The 17,734-nt window shown below is 41.5% G+C and overlaps 2 protein-coding genes across 2 annotated transcripts; both read left to right on the plus strand.

Annotated features, from left to right (window-relative positions):
- Positions 1-222: 222 nt before the first annotated feature.
- On the plus strand, positions 223-2,803 carry TAF7 (TATA-box binding protein associated factor 7). Its single transcript, XM_084885013.1, has one exon. It carries the CDS (start codon positions 956-958, stop codon positions 2,027-2,029), a length of 1,074 nt encoding a protein of 357 aa, XP_084741139.1. The 5' UTR covers positions 223-955; the 3' UTR covers positions 2,030-2,803.
- A 5,816-nt stretch (positions 2,804-8,619) lies between these two features.
- On the plus strand, positions 8,620-11,525 carry LOC311623166 (mitochondrial ornithine transporter 2-like). The gene has a single exon (XM_084885016.1). The coding sequence runs from the start codon at positions 9,126-9,128 to the stop codon at positions 10,029-10,031; it is 906 nt and encodes a 301-aa protein (XP_084741142.1). The 5' UTR covers positions 8,620-9,125; the 3' UTR covers positions 10,032-11,525.
- The last annotated feature ends 6,209 nt before the right edge of the window (positions 11,526-17,734 follow it).

A 17,734-nucleotide genomic window follows, 5' to 3' on the forward strand; every position in this document is an offset into this window, starting at 1 on the left:
AAAGTCCTGGCTTAGCGGCGGAGCGAGGGCGGGTGTGGGAGGATCTGTGTCTTTTTAGGAACGGTGTCTAAATGTAAACAAACTCCGTTATTCCCTTCCTAGAAAGCCAACTTCTCGCGAGAAGACAGTATTTACGCCAGCTAGCATAGTCGCGCCTGCGCGCTCTGAGGCAGCCCGCACTTCCGCCCGAATCGCGCTGTCACTCACAGCGGCCTCCCGCCCCGCGCGGTGACGTAGCGCTTCCTTCTCCTCTTGTCTGCAGCACCGGACGGAGGTCTGCGGAGCTGCAGAGCCGCGGCGTTGCCGAGCCTGGCGCTCAGAGCGGCGCATCCCAGCGAGATTTCGCGCTGCCCTCCCTGGACCATTCACCGGTAATCGGTACCGCGTCGCTTTGCCAAGAGTCCGGAGGAACTAAGGAATCAGGAGATACGATCGGCTCCCAGTTGCTTGCTCCTAGCGGCTTCCCCTTCCGCTCGCTCCGAACCGGAGAAGCTGGGTTTATAATCGTCGCTGGATTGTAAGTATCCGAGGCGAAGAGAACTCACTGTGCCCGGCTTTTTGACTAGCTTTGTTCCGGGCAAGTGTGGATTGGGAGTGTCGCTGGGGCCGTAACTTTCCGTGCTGCAAAACATTCTGCAGAAGCCACCATTTGCTTTCCTGCTCGCCAGCTTTCTGCATTGTCCGGCAGCGGCATCTAGCGGTAGAAACGTGGAACTGCAGCTAATATATTTAAATGGACCTAACTGAATAAGCCAGTGTCAGTAACAACTTATTCAGTCACAGCATATTTAAAAAGACTTGGTGCTTAATTTAAAATTAAGAAAATAGACGCTTAGCTGCTGTAATACTTAAATATTTCAACTCATAACAAACTGGTCTTTCTAACTGTTGCAATAGCTGGAACTTTTTAGTGCAACGAGCGGCTATTAGAGAAGTGAGTCACAAAGAAAGAAAGATGAGTAAGAGCAAAGAGGATGCTCCTCACGAACTAGAGAGCCAGTTTATCTTACGTCTACCTCCAGAGTATGCCTCTACTGTGAGGCGGGCAGTACAGTCTGGCCATGTCAATCTGAAGGACAGACTGACAATCGAGTTACATCCGGACGGGCGCCATGGAATTGTCAGAGTGGACCGGGTCCCACTGGCCTCAAAATTGGTAGATCTGCCTTGTATCATGGAAAGTTTGAAAACCATTGACAAAAAAACCTTTTACAAGACAGCTGATATCTGTCAGATGCTTGTATCCACAGTTGATGGTGATCTCTATCCTCCAGTGGAGGAACCAGTTGCAGCTGCTGCAACTGCTGCAGCTGCTGCTGCTGACCCCAAAGCAAGCAAAAAAAAGGATAAGGACAAAGAGAAAAAGTTTATATGGAACCATGGAATCACTCTGCCTCTAAAAAATGTCAGAAAGAGAAGGTTCCGGAAGACAGCAAAGAAGAAATATATTGAATCTCCAGATGTGGAAAAGGAAGTGAAGCGTTTGCTGAGTACAGATGCTGAAGCTGTCAGTACTCGTTGGGAAATAATTGCTGAAGATGAAACGAAAGAAACCGAAAATCAAGGCCTTGATATCTCTTCTCCAGGGATGTCAGGCCACAGGCAAGGCCATGACTCATTAGAACATGATGAGCTTCGGGAGATTTTCAATGACCTCAGCAGCAGCAGTGAAGATGAAGATGAGACACAGCATCAAGATGAGGAAGACATAAACATCATTGACACCGAAGAAGATCTGGAAAGACAGCTACAGGACAAACTAAATGCATCAGATGAACAGCACCAAGAAAATGAGGGGACCAATCAGCTGGTTATGGGAATTCAGAAACAGATTGATAACATAAAAGGCAAGCTCCAAGAGACCCAGGAGAGGGCAAAAAGACAGGAAGACCTCATCATGAAAGTGGAAAACCTGGCCCTCAAGAACAGGTTTCAGGCTGTGCTGGATGAACTCAAACAAAAGGAAGATCGAGAAAAGGAGCAGCTCATCTCTTTGCAAGAAGAGCTAGAATCACTCCTAGAAAAGTAAGAAGAGTTTTGATACTTAATGTCATTCTGTAGAGTGGTCAGCATTGGGAGATTAATGTTGGCTTCATCACCTGGACTAAATATAACTTTGCAGTAATTCCCAGTTTCTCTGCTGCCTTCTATTGAATTTGTCTCACAGACAACTATAAATGTGAATTTCTATTTCACTTGTCTCTCAGAACGTGGCTATGTGTTTATCCTGTAGAAAGTAATAATGTGTGACAGATAAATGTAGAAAAGTTGTAAGAATAGTGGAATGAACCGTTCAACTTGAGTAATCACAACTTCACTGCTGGTCTTGGCTGCTGTTTCTCCATTTGCCAGAAGCTGCTATTGCTAGTTTGTGAAGCCATCTGAGATCAAGAAAAAAAGTAGTCTAAATGCAGTGAAGCTAATTTGTATGTTTTCCCATGCAATAGTTATTTTTTATATGTAGAGTTGCAAATCATTTTATAAAGTTTAACACAATAAATACTAGTTTTCATCTGATAATGTGTCTTGTTCTTTTAGGGGTAGTTGGTGTCAGATCCTCTTGTGAAATGGTCTGTTGGTGGGGGTTTAATGTCTGAGCAATTTGATCCTGTTTTGTAGGGAAAGAAGCGATTATATTGGGTTTTTAAGAAAAAAATTAATTACAGTAGATGCAAACAAATTGGGAAATGTCATCTTTGTATTTTGTTAAACTTCTAATTCACCTGCTTCATTTGAAGGTTAAGAAATACTAGGTACAGAACCTTCCTAAATTACCCTAATTTTTGTACATGAAGGTCTTTTTTAGTGTTTTTGTGTGTTTAAAGCACTACAATCACCTGCTTAATATATTAGGAACAAAACAAAGTGAGGTCTTACTGTTGAAAGAATGATTCCATTGAGTTGGATTAAAATTATATTTCTAAATATTTTCTATTTAACTTCTGTAATTATTTAATAGTTGTTTTTTTTTAAATATATTTTTATTGATTTTTTTTACAGAGAGGAAGGGAGAGAGATAGAGAGCTAGAAACATCGATGAGAGAGAAACACCCACCAGCTGCCTCCTGCACACCCCCCACCGGGGATGTGCCCGCAACCAACGTACATGCCCCTGACCGGAATTGAACCTGGGACCTTTCAGTCCGCAGACCAACGCTCTACCACTGAACCAAACTGGTTTCGGCTAATTATTTAATATTCTGACACCCAAGGTGATTTGTTCATGTCAGTTCATCAAAATTATTCATAAAGTCAGTACATAGTCTGATATTTCAAAATTTCTTAAACATAACTTTTATATTTTTTACATCTTTGACTACTCCCCCTTATACCGAATCTACTTTCTACAAAACTCACCAGTCACTCTACTTCATCCCCACCGCTATGTTCTAGGATAAGCCGTTATCATCTTTGGCCTAGCAAATGGCAGTAGCTTCCTAACTGTGTGTGTTTATATAAACTCACCATCCAACTTAGTATTTTGACTAGGGCACCAAAATGATCTTTCCAAGAGACATCTGATTATGTCACTTCCATTCTTAAAACCATTCAGTGGTACATCATTATTTTAAGATTGTTTATATCTTTTCAAAACATAGGATTATGAGTGCTCTAATTACCTTTTCAGCCTCATCTCACCACATCGTCTCACTGTTTTCAACCCATACTTAGCTTCTTTACCTTTCCCCAAGGAGTTTAATTACTCCTCTTCCTCTTCTGGGCCTTACAGCCTTTTAACAAGCTGTTCACTCAACCTAGAAGACTCTTCCCTTTATCTTACTCATTCTAAATATCACTGACTCCAGCAAGTCTTTCCTGATCTCTATCTAGGTTAAGCAATTACATTATCACTTTGCCCAAGCTCTGTGTTTTCCTGTTATTCAACAAATATTTATTGTGCCAAGCAGCACCAGGCACTTTATATGAAATCCCGAATTAAACATTTAATGTCTAATCTCTTGCACTCTATATTAGTATTCTGGGATAATGATCTGTTATGCATTTATCAAATTAAAATATAAATTTCCTGTTGCTCATATCCCAACTAGGCTGTAAATTCCCTGAGTAGGCACTTTGGCTTGTTAGTCACTAAACTTACTAAATAGTAAAGAGGTTAAAATCTCAGGGTCAGGAGATGTAGTGCCTGGGTCTCTATCCTAGTTCAGTGACCTACTGTGTTATCTTGGGCAAGTAATAATCTGTGTGCTTCAATTTTTTCATCCCTAATATGGAGGTGATAATATTACCTGCCTCAGGGCTGTTGAGTTTTGGCTGTTGGCTATTGAGTTGATACATATAAAGGACTATGCCTGGAATATAGTAAACAATAAAATGCCTGGAATATAGTAAACAATAAACAAGCAAACTTATTGCCTATTTACTAAGGCCTGAACATAATGGGTATTAAATAATTAGTTGAATTAAAGAGTTAACAAAGTAGTAGAAAAATGTATAAATAGCTGCTTAAAATGTGATTGACTGATTTCAAATTAAGGATCCTAAGTCAAAGTTTATAAGTTAGAGCAGAAACAGGGTTTGTTTCAAATATATCTGCAGCATAAATATATCAACTCAACTTACTTCTGTGACTTTATTTTTTATTTGATTGATTTATGGCTTGGCTTTGCATTAAAATTAAAAACTCCACAATGAAGAGTAATTATCTGTTACATAAACTTCCAAAAAGAAAGAGTTAACTAAAGAAGATTGGGATCCATTTCCCTTCAAATCCAGAGTTGTAAAAACAAACACCACTTTTCTCACAGCTCCATTGGCTAATGAATGTGAGTGTGTTTGGGCTCCAGTTTTCAATATTTCTGGGTTCATGAACAAAAGTTATGAAGAAATCTTTAAAGAATTATGTTTTAAAATATTACAGAAATAAAAAATAACTCCCTGAAAACATTTAAACAATGCAGAAACTTTACAAAATTTTAGTTTTTACAAAACTAAAAAGTTTTTTTTACCCAACTTTCTAGGGTAAACTTAACATTTTTGGTAGGTATCATTCCAGGTCTTTATTTGGTATACAAATAATTGTATACATATATGTAGCTCTATAAAGCAAAATAAAAGTATGATTTTGTTGGAGACATGATTCTAAAACTCTTCTTATTACAATAGCTTATATAGACTTGCTTTTTTTTTTTTTTCATGATATAGATATTTTCTTAATTTTATCCACTCCCCGATTGCTGGTCATTTAGGTGTTTCACTTTAAATTTGCTATTACATAGAATGCCACAATAAACCTGCCAATATGGCCTCTGTTTGTATCATATCTATAGATTAGGTAAATGGTATCAGTATTCCATTTTAAATGTCTTAAGCCTAATATTTCAAATCTAGAGATCAAATGTTTGAGATGAAAAATTCAGGTAAATTATAACAATTCATGTGTCTCAAGGACTCTATCTTAAACTCTGATTTTTGTTTTATTACCCAGTAATAAATAATTCTATGTGAAAACGTAGACCAGAAAGACTGCTCACCGCTTAGCAGCCTTACTGGCCTTCATTTAGCATTTACAGTTCCCCTTTCCTGGAACAGTCTCCAGGTATATATTTCCATGGCCTGCTTTTTGTCTTTCAGGCTTCAGCTCAAACCTCACTTTCTCTGGTAATCCTATCTGGCCATTCAGTCTAATTGCCAGGGGGCATGTGACTTGGATGTTCTCACTTTTTCAAGAATCTTTACTGAAAGGTTGGGAGTTCCTTTCCCATTATTTTCTGGTTTGTATGTGTGGAAGGACATGTGTTTAAATTTGAAACAGGAGCATCATCATTTTGGTTAGTTAGAAAAAGGAAAAAATTGCTTTCGAGATTGCTTGTTGTCTTGGGCAATGTTTAATATATGCTGGGGCCCGTTCTCTCCAAGTCCAGCTGTTTAATGGGACTTCATTTCCTTCTCTACTATTTGTCAGCAGCTATATTTGCCAATACAGACCATTTCCTTATTAATACCACTGTGCCTGGCCTTTACTAATTTGGTTTCTCCAAAAACATACATGACTTAATGCAAAAGCAATTGATGATTTATTGCAGTAGCCTGCATCTCTTATGTTTGTAAAAACTCAATTAAAAGCAATGAACCAGGTGTAATTAATTGAAAATCAGTGGCTATTAAAATATTGAATGCACTTCTAGATAATTTGATAGGGCCTCCACAATAATTATTAAAATATACTTTTTTCTCCCTGTCTTTTCTGAGGGTCATGTCAAAACATTAAAATATCTCTCAAATATCACATGAAGGATTTAAAAATATTTTTAGTCTAAAATGGCAGATTTGTCTCACATCTCTCTTCTCTATTTAAAAAAATCCTGCCGCAGAAGCCGGTTTGGCTCAGTGGATAGAGCATCAGTCTGCGGACTGAAAGGTCCCAGGTTTGATTTCTGGTCAAGGGCATGTACATTGGTTGCGGACACATCCCCGGTAGGAGGTGTGCAAGAGGCAGCTGGTCGATGTTTCTCTCTTATTGATGTTTCTATCTATCTCTCTCTCTTCCTCCTCTCTGTGAAATATCAATAAAATATATTAAAAAATCCTGCCAAAATAACTAATCCCCAAGGTTATGAGAATAAGAGGTGAGACAACATTAAATGATAGATGTCAAGCCATTTTCAGAAGGCCAAAGCAGATGAATATATGATAAATTAATTCAGAGATGAGAGAAAGTTACACAGTAAATGTCTGTAATGGGGTATACCAAAGAGAAACAAACCCACTTGGTAGAGAACTTGTGTGAGGCTCATTTTTTTCAGGCAGAAGTCTCCAAGGAAGGGGGAAAGGTGGAACCTGGGATTCGTTAAAGTCTGTGTTCAGAGCTGTTGGATAGCCAAGATCCTTAACCCACCCTAGGACTCTGGATCTAGATGACTCTTACTTCCCCGTCCCACAGATATAAAGTTTATTTTCTTTCATTTTAATTTATGTATTTATTTTGGAAAGTTTTTTTCCCTAGGTAAATTAAAGCAAAGTCTCAAAGTCAGAGAAACGCACAGATGAAGGCTGGGGTGCATAGCATCAAACAGGGAATTATGTGAAAATCTTTGTCCATTGCTGCAGGAATGCCACCCCTACTCCCCCATCTTGGCCTCATTAAATCAGTATCAAGGATACTCCCTCCCCTTCAACACACAACGGGTCCACACCCACACATGGAGTCAACCAGAAGATTGTTCTCTGAAGAAACCACGTGGTTCCTGAGAAAAGAAATCCAAATACTGACCTCTGGGCATTCTCCAAGAAAAGGCCCGGCCACACTATCTAGGGGACAAGAAATCTATTTGTTGACAAACTACCCATACACAACCCACTTTTCAGTGCCTCACTTTTACATATTGACAGCCCAAGATAATCAGACAAGGAAAACTTTCTAAACGAAGGAGGAAATCATTTCACTATACTTCCTGCCCTTCCCCCCATTTTGTTTTTTAACTCCCAAAGTAAAATCCCACTACGCCTTGGAATGTAAATCGTAAGAGAATATATTCTAACATTGGGATCATGAGCATCTGAGAAGAAAAAGTGTGTCCTAACAGCGGTACCCTCATATGTCCCAAACCTCATCTTTCCTTTGGAGCAAGTGTGCTATTTGTATCCTGAATTTATGTGGCTGCACAAAACTCCATCGCTCCTCAAGAACCTTGAAACTTAGCAGAGACAGCTGGAACCATACAGCTTTTAAGTATCAAGTTTCTTTTTTTCTTTTTAAAAAAATACATTTTATTGAAGGGAGAGAGAGTGTTAGAAACATTGTGCCCGCAGCCAAGGTACATGCCCTTGACTGGAATCGAACCTGGGACCACTCAGTCCGCAGGCCCACGCTCTATCCACTGAACCAAACCGGTTCTGGCTAATGATCACCTTTCTTAGCAATTAAATAAATACCTTTTTTTCCCGGAGCCGATTGTAAAAGGCCTTCTCCTATCAAGAAATGTTGAGATCTCGGTCCCACCAGCTCCCAGGAACTCTAGCTCCACGTCCCCCGCGATAACGCCACGAAATAGCCCTTCTCGCGCTCCGCAGGCCCTGAGTAGCGCCCCCGCCCGCCTGGGGGCCCCTCCTGCGTCCCCGGGACCACGGAGGCCCAGCGAGGCCGAGGCCCGCAGAGCTGCCCTCCTCCTCCTCCCAGAGGCAGATCAAGGCTTCCCGGGCCCAAGCAGCGGCCGACTGTCATGTAAACCACCTCCCGCCCCCGCCCCCGCGGTTTGTTGGTCTTTCCCGGTCTGTTTGCGGAGAGAGACCCTGGGCTCCCGCTGGTTCTCGCCCGGCCCCTAGGGCAGTGTTTCCCAAACTTCTCTCATGATGGGAATCACCTGGTGGAGCTGTTAAACTACAGATTCCCGAATCCCAACTAAGAAGTGCTAACCTAGAATTTTTGGGAACATATAGGTAAAACTGTATACTTAACTAGTGCTCTAAGAGAGAGAATGTTACCTATATGTTCCCAAAAATTCTAGGTTAGCACTTCTTAGTTGGGATTCGGGAATCTGTAGTTTAACAGCTCCACCAGGTGATTCCCAGCATGAGAGAAGTTTGGGAAACACTGCCCTTGGGTATTCAGCATGTAAACTGAAATTTCTTTTGAGAGCCAAATTTTTTTTAATATATTTTATTGATTTTTTACAGAGAGGAAGGGAGAGATATAGAGAGCTAGAAACGTCGATGAGAGAGAAACATCGACCAGCTGCCTCTTGCACACCCCCTACTGGGGATGTGCCCGCAACTCAGGTACATGCCCTTGACCGGAATCGAACCTAGGATCTTTCAGTCCGCAGACCCACGCTCTACCACTGAGCCAAACCGGTTTCGGCTTGAGAGCCAAATTTTTAAAACTATTGTTTTTTACTCCACCGACTCACCGCTCCGCCCGGTGCTTCTCCCCGCAGGGGTTACGTCTTCAGGCCGAGGCCGCGCGCGCCGGGCCGGGATGGCGGTTGCGGGGCCGGGGCCGCAGGGCGAGCCTCGCGCGGGGCCGCGGGAGCCGAGGGACCCGGGGCTGGAGGCGGCGCCCGGCCCGGGGCTGCGCGGCTTCTCCCGCCGCCGAGCCGAGCCGTCGTCTCCGAGGACCCCCTCGCAGCCCCTGAGGGTCGCCTTTCCGCCCAGACCGGCGCGCGAACATGAGCCTCAACCCCGCCATCCAGGCGGCCATCGACCTCACGTCGGGGGCGCTCGGGGGCATCGCGTGTGTGCTGACCGGGCAGCCCTTCGACACGGTGAAGGTGAAGATGCAGACGTTCCCTGGCCTGTACCGGGGCTTCTCCGACTGCTGGCGCCAGACCTACGCGCAGGTGGGCCTGCGCGGCTTCTACCGGGGCACCGGGCCCGCGCTCATGGCCTACGTGGCCGAGAACTCGGTCCTCTTCATGTGCTACGGCTTCTGCCAGCAGCTGGTGAAGGCGGCGGCGGGGCTGGACCAGCAGGACCAGCTGAGCGACCTGCAGCGGGCTACCGCTGGCTCCATGGCGTCCGCCTTCGCCGCGCTGGCCCTGTGCCCCACCGAGCTGGTCAAGTGCCGGCTGCAGGCCATGCACGAGATGGAGAAGTCGGGCAAGATCATCCAGAGCCACGACACCGTGTGGTCCGTCGTGAAGGGCATCCTCAGGAAGGACGGCCCCTGGGGGTTCTTTCACGGCTTCTCCAGCACCCTCCTGCAAGAAGTGCCAGGCTACTTCTTCTTCTTCGGTGGCTACGAAGTGACCCGAACGCTTTTGGCCTCGGGGAGATCCAAAGACGAACTAGGCCCTGTCCATTTGATGTTAAGTGGCGGGATTGCCGGCATTTGCCTCTGGCTTGTCGTGTTCCCGGTGGACTGCATCAAATCCAGAATTCAGGTCCTTTCCATGCATGGGAAACAGGCAGGGTTTGTCGGAACTCTTGTTACTATTGTGCAAAGTGAGGGGGTAGCGGCCTTGTATTCTGGACTGTCGGCTACTATGATTCGAGCGTTACCTGCCAATGGGTCACTGTTTTTGGTTTATGAATACAGCAGGAAGACGCTGATGAGACAGGTGGAAGCATTCTGAAGTGTCTTGGTGAACCTGGATTCAAATACACACCGTTGAGGGCTATAGTTTATCTCATGAGGGTTTCATGGAATACTGGACTAAAGTAAGATTATTTTTTACTTCACGAGAATTTTGTCTTTATCTTCTTCTACCCTATACCTTCAACTTTGTGGAAGCGCCTCTGTTTTTCATCATATAATTTCTGCCCATAGTTGTAACGAAATAGAAAAGTTGTTGCTTTTGTGTTTTGTGGGATATACAGAGTGAGTGGGAGGTCCTATCTACCTAATCTGAAAGGCTAAAGATAGTTGTATCTCAGCTTTTTCATAAACCTATAAATGTACATACAGTTTAGTTGGTTGTATGTTGTGAGTGAAACACAGTTTGGTTCCCTGTTTAATTTGATAGCACCAGAAAAACCGAGGTAACTATGTTTCATGAAGATGGTTATAAATGATTAACTTATTTAAGATGTAGGTTCTCTTTAAAACTGTACACTGTACTAGGCAATTAAAGCTTTTAAAAAGTTTTTGTGTGGTAATTGAAAACCAAAATACACATCTAGATTTTTAAGAAGAGGATATACTTCTGTGTGTTCCACATTCTTGAGTTAAAGTTTCAGAGTTGGCATTCTGGATTTTTCTAACACACTCTCTACTCTTAAAATAGTGTCAACCATTTTCAAAATGGGATCATATTCCACACACTTAGCTGTGGCCTATGGCAGTGGTCAGCAAACTCATTAGTCAACAGAGCCAAATACCAACAGTACAATGATTGAAATTTCTTTTGAGAGACAAATTTTTTAAACTTAAACTTCTTCTAATGTCCCTTCTTCAAAATTGACTCGCCCAGGCCTTGGTATTTTGTGAAAGAGCCACACTCAAGGGGCCAAAGAGACACATGTGGCTCACGTGTCGCAGTTGCCGACCACAGCCCTAGAAGTCAGACCTTTGAGAAGTAGCATAGCCTTCATCTATAACTACTTTCCTTCTTCTCTCCCAAAGAGCTCCTCGTCTATGGCGCTTTAGATCGAGGAAGGACTTGTACTGCTAAGCTTTGATGAAGACCAATGTAGCTAACAACAGTTCTTAGCTTCTAGTTTCTGGGTCTAGGATTCCAGGTGTGTTATCTGGGCCCATTTACGGGTTGTTGATCCACATGAATTATTCACTCTCTGCCTCCACCAGTCAGAAACCCTTCCAGGGGACAGAGTGCCAAAGCCACGAAAAGCTTCTGTTCCCTGTTTTGTGTTCAAACGATAATACTTGTGGATGGAGTCCTCTCCTCTCTGGCAGAACTAGACAGAATTTAGTGTTTGCACTCCACAGTGAGGAATATTAAGGCTGACCCATCTTGAAGTTTACCTCAAGGTCTATAACTCCTTGTCATGCTTATATAGTGTTGGAATCTTCTAAATTTGGTACTGACCATCAGTGAATTTTAATGAAAACACTATATGGAGTGTGACTTTAGAAAGCAATGAAACATAAGAAATGCAATTTTATTAAATTACTACTATTAAACAATTTTTTGCTGGTGCACAAAATTCATGCAGGAGGTGGGGAAGGGTTCCCTCAGCCCACCCTGCACCCTCTCTAGTTCGGGATCCCTCTCACAATCCTGGACCTTGGACTCCTAATCACTCACCTGCCTGCCTGGTCACCCCTAACTGCCCCCCTTCCCCCCCGCCAGTCTGGTCACCCCTCACGGACCCCTGCCAGCCTGGTCACCCCATGCAGCCTGCTGTTCAGTCGTTTGGTAGTCCCTCACTAACCCCCTACCAGCATGGTCATAGACAGCCATCTTGTGAGGGTGTGAGGGTCAATTTGCGTATTACCTCTTTATTATATAAGATACTACATATATGTATATATGCACACACAAAAACCATAGTTCATCTGATTCTAGAAACTTGGTAATGTGTACCATATGGCTGCATGGTAAGATAGTTATTCTTGTCAACATTAAAATAAGACTTATAATTCCTTGCTGCTCCAAGAATCTATATATATAAAAGGCTAATATGTAGTGTCCCCACAGGAATTCAACTGGGAGAACAGTTCTATTGTTCTCTATGATGTCAGCTGACCACCAGGGAATGGCACAGAATGAAGGAAGGCCTAACCGGCAGCCAGCAACCCCCGATCGGCCCTGATTGCTGGCCAGGCCTAGGGATCCTACCCATGCACAAATTTCATGCACCAGGCCTCTAGTCTTCAATAAGAAGTGTTCTTAAGCAGCATGTAAAACTAAAAGCCAGCAGGCTACCAGTCTTAATAATAGTCCATACCATGTATGTGTATCACTGTCAGTAGACTATAAATCTTTGTAATATCTCTAGTTTAATTTAAAATTTTCTATCAGTGAAGCCTCTGTTAAATTCATGGTTTGATATTTGGGTACCATTTGTACCATTTCAGACCTGTATTCATGAAAGATAGTAATTAGAAATATTGTGTTTAAAGAAATTTGAGTGTTCTATCATTAAATTATTTACCTAAGCAAAAATGTTTATTTAATTCACACCATTTAAAATGTACTGTATTGACCTCTAGGTATTTAGACATTAATGATATCTGCATTCTGTGCTCAAAAGTAATTTTTTTTTTCTAATAATTCCCCTGCCACACCCTCCTGCCTGTAAAAACCTTCCATTTTTTTCACCCCTCTGGGCATCCTTCTAGTTGCTAGATGGGATGCTGCCCTATACATGAATTGCTTAATAAAGCCAATTAGATCTTCAAATTTACTCAGTTGAATTTTGTGTTTTTAACATACCAGATCCATCACCTTTTTTTTTTTAATTGAGTTATAATTGTCATATAATATCCATTTATTTGTTATTTTGGGTGATGAGATCATATATTTATTTCTAAGATTTAAATTGTTCAAATCCATTTTTTTCTGATGCCTAGCCTTAAATTTCACTTCATTTCCACATAGCATAATTTACCCCTCAACTTTGACTTAGAGTGAAAGGGAGGGGAAGAGACACAGAGAGAAACATCACATCGGTTGGTTGCGGCGCCCCCCACACACACACACACTAGGGCTGGTGATAGAGCCTGCAACCCCAGATACCGTGCTTTTGACTGGAATTGAACCTGGGACCCTTTAGTCAGCAAGCCAATGCTTCATCTACTGAGCCAAACTAGAATGCAGAGACATTATGGCAAAAAACCTTTTCTGATTTTTACTCCATTATTTGGTCTACAATCAGGGCCAGATGGTCTGCAAGCTACAGTAAAAATGTAACTAGAAATTCTTTCTCTGTCCTAGCTTTCATAGGATACCAAGCTTTAGCAGTTGTTAAGTATATGTGATATCTCAGAAAGATCAAACCTGGCAATGTACTATCAAACCTGTTATTTTCTTTAATTGTACAAGAAAATAGCTTCAAGTTGCTGAACTTGGAAGAAAAGGAGGTCCTTTTTCTTCTGTCCCAAAGCCCTAAGGAGGAGTGATAATTATTTATAGGAAACTGTTGTGTACATAAAATAGTCACAGGAATTTTTTTTACTCAAGGCCGGGAAGTAGCCTTCTGTCCAGAGGTTGTATTTCCAACTTGAGTACCATCTGAGCTTTGAAATCTCTATATTCAAGGCCTGTAACTCTCTGGTCTTTCTGATTTCATCCAGATGCATGTGGAATGGCCCAGAAGTATTCTCTGAGAATACTTTTTACAAAGTAAATTATTTCAATATTTGAACTATCTGGGACCTTCCTTGTAAAATTCACCATCCAAGGTGTTCTCAGCTCCCTTCTAATGCCAGCAATTAAATACTGGTTCCTTGTCAATGGACTAGTATCTTCCACCACCCAGTCTCTTTAAGGTTGGTAGTGATCATCAGCACTGATTCTCTGTTTATTAAACCAGGCTTAATGGCTTTTTCCTTTTAAAAAAAATAAGTTTTATTGAGTTTTTACAGAGAGGAAGAGAGAGGGATAGAGAGTTAGAAACATCGATGAGAAAGAAACATTGATCAGCTGCCTCCTGCACATCCCCTACTGGAGATGTGCCCACAACCAAGTTACATGCCCTTGACTGGAATCAAACCAGGGACCTTTCAGTCCGCAGGCCGACGCTCTGTCCACTGAGCCAAACAGGTTTAGGCTTAATGACTTTTTTCAAAACCCATTCAAAACATTGGTATTAGTAGTTTTACTCTGCACCTAGAGATGGAAAATTTCACAGGTGGGTAAGAAGTTTTATAGAAAATTGACCTCCCTTTCCTCCTACACATTCTGTGGGTGGAAAAAAAAAATGTCCCCAGGAAGGATATTAGTTCCTCCAGATAATTGTCTACCTAGTGAATATTTCTACTCCAGCCTAAAGAGGTTTCACTGGGTCCTCCTCAGCAACCTGGACTCTCAGCAGACATTAACTAGGGCATCTTTCCATATACATTGCTTGCTGATTCATATACAAATGGCTGTTATTTTTTTTTTAATGTTTTTATTTATTTCAGAGAGAAGAAAGGAGAGAGAAACATTGATGTAGGAGAGAAACATCAATTGGTTGCTTCCTGCACACAACCTGGCTGGGGATCAAACCAAAACCTGGGTAAGTGCCTTGACCCAGAATGGAACCAGCAACCTTTTGGTGCATGGGATGATGTTCAACCACTGAGCCACACCGGCTGGGCACCTTTTCCAAATCTTTAAGATGTCTATTGATGAGTCAAAGTCCTTGATTTTAATGCAGTCAAATTTTTATTATTTATTAATCTTCTATTCGATGGTCAGTGTCTATTTAACGAAGTTATTTCTTCACTGAAGATCTAAACTTTATTTACCTATATTTTTCACTAAGAGCTTTAAAGGGTTTGTTTCTGTTTGGGGGTGATTTTTTTTTAGGGAGTGTTCTCCTTTTTTCTCTATCCTATGGAAGTGTTTGGGTAAGATTGGAATTATTTTTTTCTTGAATTTTTGATAGTACTTCTTGGCCAGATGATCCTGAAATTTAACTTATTTAACAATTATCATTGCTTCAGTTTACCTAATCTTGATGAGTCAGTTTGATTATATTTCTAGTAATTTGTTTTCTAATTAAATTTTTTAGCTTCTTGACATAGATTTGGGTATAATATTTTATTTTACCTTTTTACTGTGTCTACAATATTTGAGTTGCTATTCCCCTTTCAGTTTCTGCTGTTAGTTATTTATACTTTCCTGATAGTTTTCTTGTACATTGCCAGGTATTTGTCAAATTATATTAATATTTTAAAGAGTCAACTTTTGGGTATTCGGGTTATCTTTTTTAGATACTTGTTTACTATTTCATTAATTTCTTCTCTTAATTATTTTTTTCCTTGTCTTCTTTTGCGTCCATTGTCTCTTCTTTTTCTCATTCTTAAGAAGGATAGTTAATGCATTAATCCTTAGTCTTTCCCTTTTTCTAATATAGCCAAGGCTATTAAATTTTCTCTAAATACTACTTAATTGAATCCTACTTGTTTTGTTAAGATATATCAAAATAGTCCAGTTCAAAATAGCTTCTAATTTTAGTGTGATGCTTTCTTTAACTTACAAGTTATTAAACTTAATTTTTAAATTTCCAAACATATGGGATATTCTCATTATCTTTTTGTTATTGATTTCTAGCTTAGTTTCATTATGATAAAACTAGGGGTCTAGCCAAAACTGGTTTGGCTCAGTGGATAGAGCATCAGCCTGCAGACTAAAAGGTCCCAGGTTTGATTCTGGTCAAGGGCATGTACCTTGGTTGCAGGCACATCGCCAGTGGGGGGTGTGCAAGAGGCAGCTGATTGATGATTCTCTCTCATCAATGTTTCTAACTCTCTATCCCTCTCTCTTCCTCTCTATAAAAAAAATCAATAAAATAAATAAATAAATAAATAAATAAATAAATAAATAAATAAATAAAAATTGCTAGCTCCTAAGGGCCAGGAGGATCATATCTACAATTTATTCTGTAACCTCACAGTTTTATACTGAAGTAAATATTCTTCACTGACTTTGGCACACACACACACACACACAAACACACACACACACACACACACAAAAACAAAACAAAGAAAAACAACCCTAGGGAGGTCCAGTGCATGAAGTTGTGCACCTTGAAAGGAACTGTGGGCTGCAAGGTTGCAGTGGACACAGGGGCGGGTCTTGGCCCATCCTCCACATCCCTGCCTGGCCCCTCCCCCAGTTCCCAACAGCCCTGCTCCCACCACCACTACTCCCATGTGCTGACTGCTTTTACACGTGCTTACAGCACAGAGCAATTGGGGCTGGCACCAGCAGTGGGTGCAAGCAGGGCTGGCCATCAGTGGGTACAAATGGTGGCTGCTTCCTCAATCACCCCTCAGGAATAGGGGGAGGTTGAGAAGCCCTCAGAAGTGATCAGGGCCAGCAGCTACCACTTGCACATGTTGGGGATGGTGCTAGGTGTGGCAGCAGGTGCAAGCTGGCCAACACTGGCAGCAGGTGCGAGTGCCTGACAGGACCGCAGGACACAGGAGCACAGAATTTTCAGTAACCACCAGAGGCTCACAACCGGCACCCCGTCTTGATCTGGCATTCCCGCTCACTTGCTCTACCATCCTGCCACAGTCAATGCCCACCATGTTCCGCACTCTGCCACCGGCTGCTGATGCCCTCCATGTTCTGTGCATGCCCCCTGGTGGTCAGTGCACATCATAGCAACTGGTTGTTCAGTTGTTCCGCTGTTCAGTCTATTTGCATATTAGGGCTTTATATATATAGATAATATTCTCATATTTTCATCTTTAGCTATTTGTTGAAACTTTTTTTAATAAACAATATAGTCATTTTTATAAATTATGAAGAAAATAATATTTGTTCTATACTTGCTGAGTTTGATGTTCTACATGTTTATTAAGTCATTCTTGTATCTAATGTAATTGTGTTTCTTTCAGATGCTAAACCAACCAGCCAATTCATTTGTCACTATTTATATGTATATATTCATACCTTAGGCCACTTCTCTTTCCATAAGAAATGGATGACAAGTGTACTGCTTACAACCCTGCTTACTTAAAAGATTTCCCTGCATCACTGTCTTTTAGGATCACCCTAGAGCAGTGTTTCCCAACCTTCTCTCATGATGAGAATCACCTGGTGGAGTTGTTAAAACACAGATTCCTGAATCCCAACTAAGAAGTGCTAAACTAGAATTTTTGAGAACATATAGGTAAAATTGCATACCTAACTTAGTGCTCTGTATATAACATCTGTGTTAGAGCACTAGTTAAGTATACAATTTTACCTATATGTTCCCAAAAATTCTAGTTTAGCACTTCTTAGCTGGGATTCAGGAATCTGTGTTTTAACAACTCCACCAGGTGATTCTCATCATGAGAGAAGGTTGGGAAACACTGCCCTAGAATACGCCTACAATTCATTAGTTAAACATTGTAGGCTTGCCATTGGTGAACTTGGTTTAAATCTTTTCTCCTCTGCAATTGGTCATAGAGAATCTTCCTGTGAAGTGGTAGGTGTAAATTGGGAGAAACTTTGGTGCAATAGAAGTAGGTGAAATAAGAGTTCAGATCATCTGTTCATTAAATTTCTTCTGAACCTGCTTAAAGACAATTCTGAACTCATTATTTCTGTTACATAAATGTAGGGAATGGCTATAGGGGTAAGCCTTGGATTGACCTGTAGCTGAGCCCTCTTAGCATAATTAAGCTTAACCTTATGACCGCTATCTATCAATAGATCCTTTCTGGGTA

The sequence above is a fragment of the Pipistrellus hanaki genome (assembly GCF_964339955.1).
Source record: "Pipistrellus hanaki genome assembly, chromosome: 5".
NCBI classification, from domain to species: domain Eukaryota; kingdom Metazoa; phylum Chordata; class Mammalia; order Chiroptera; family Vespertilionidae; genus Pipistrellus; species Pipistrellus hanaki.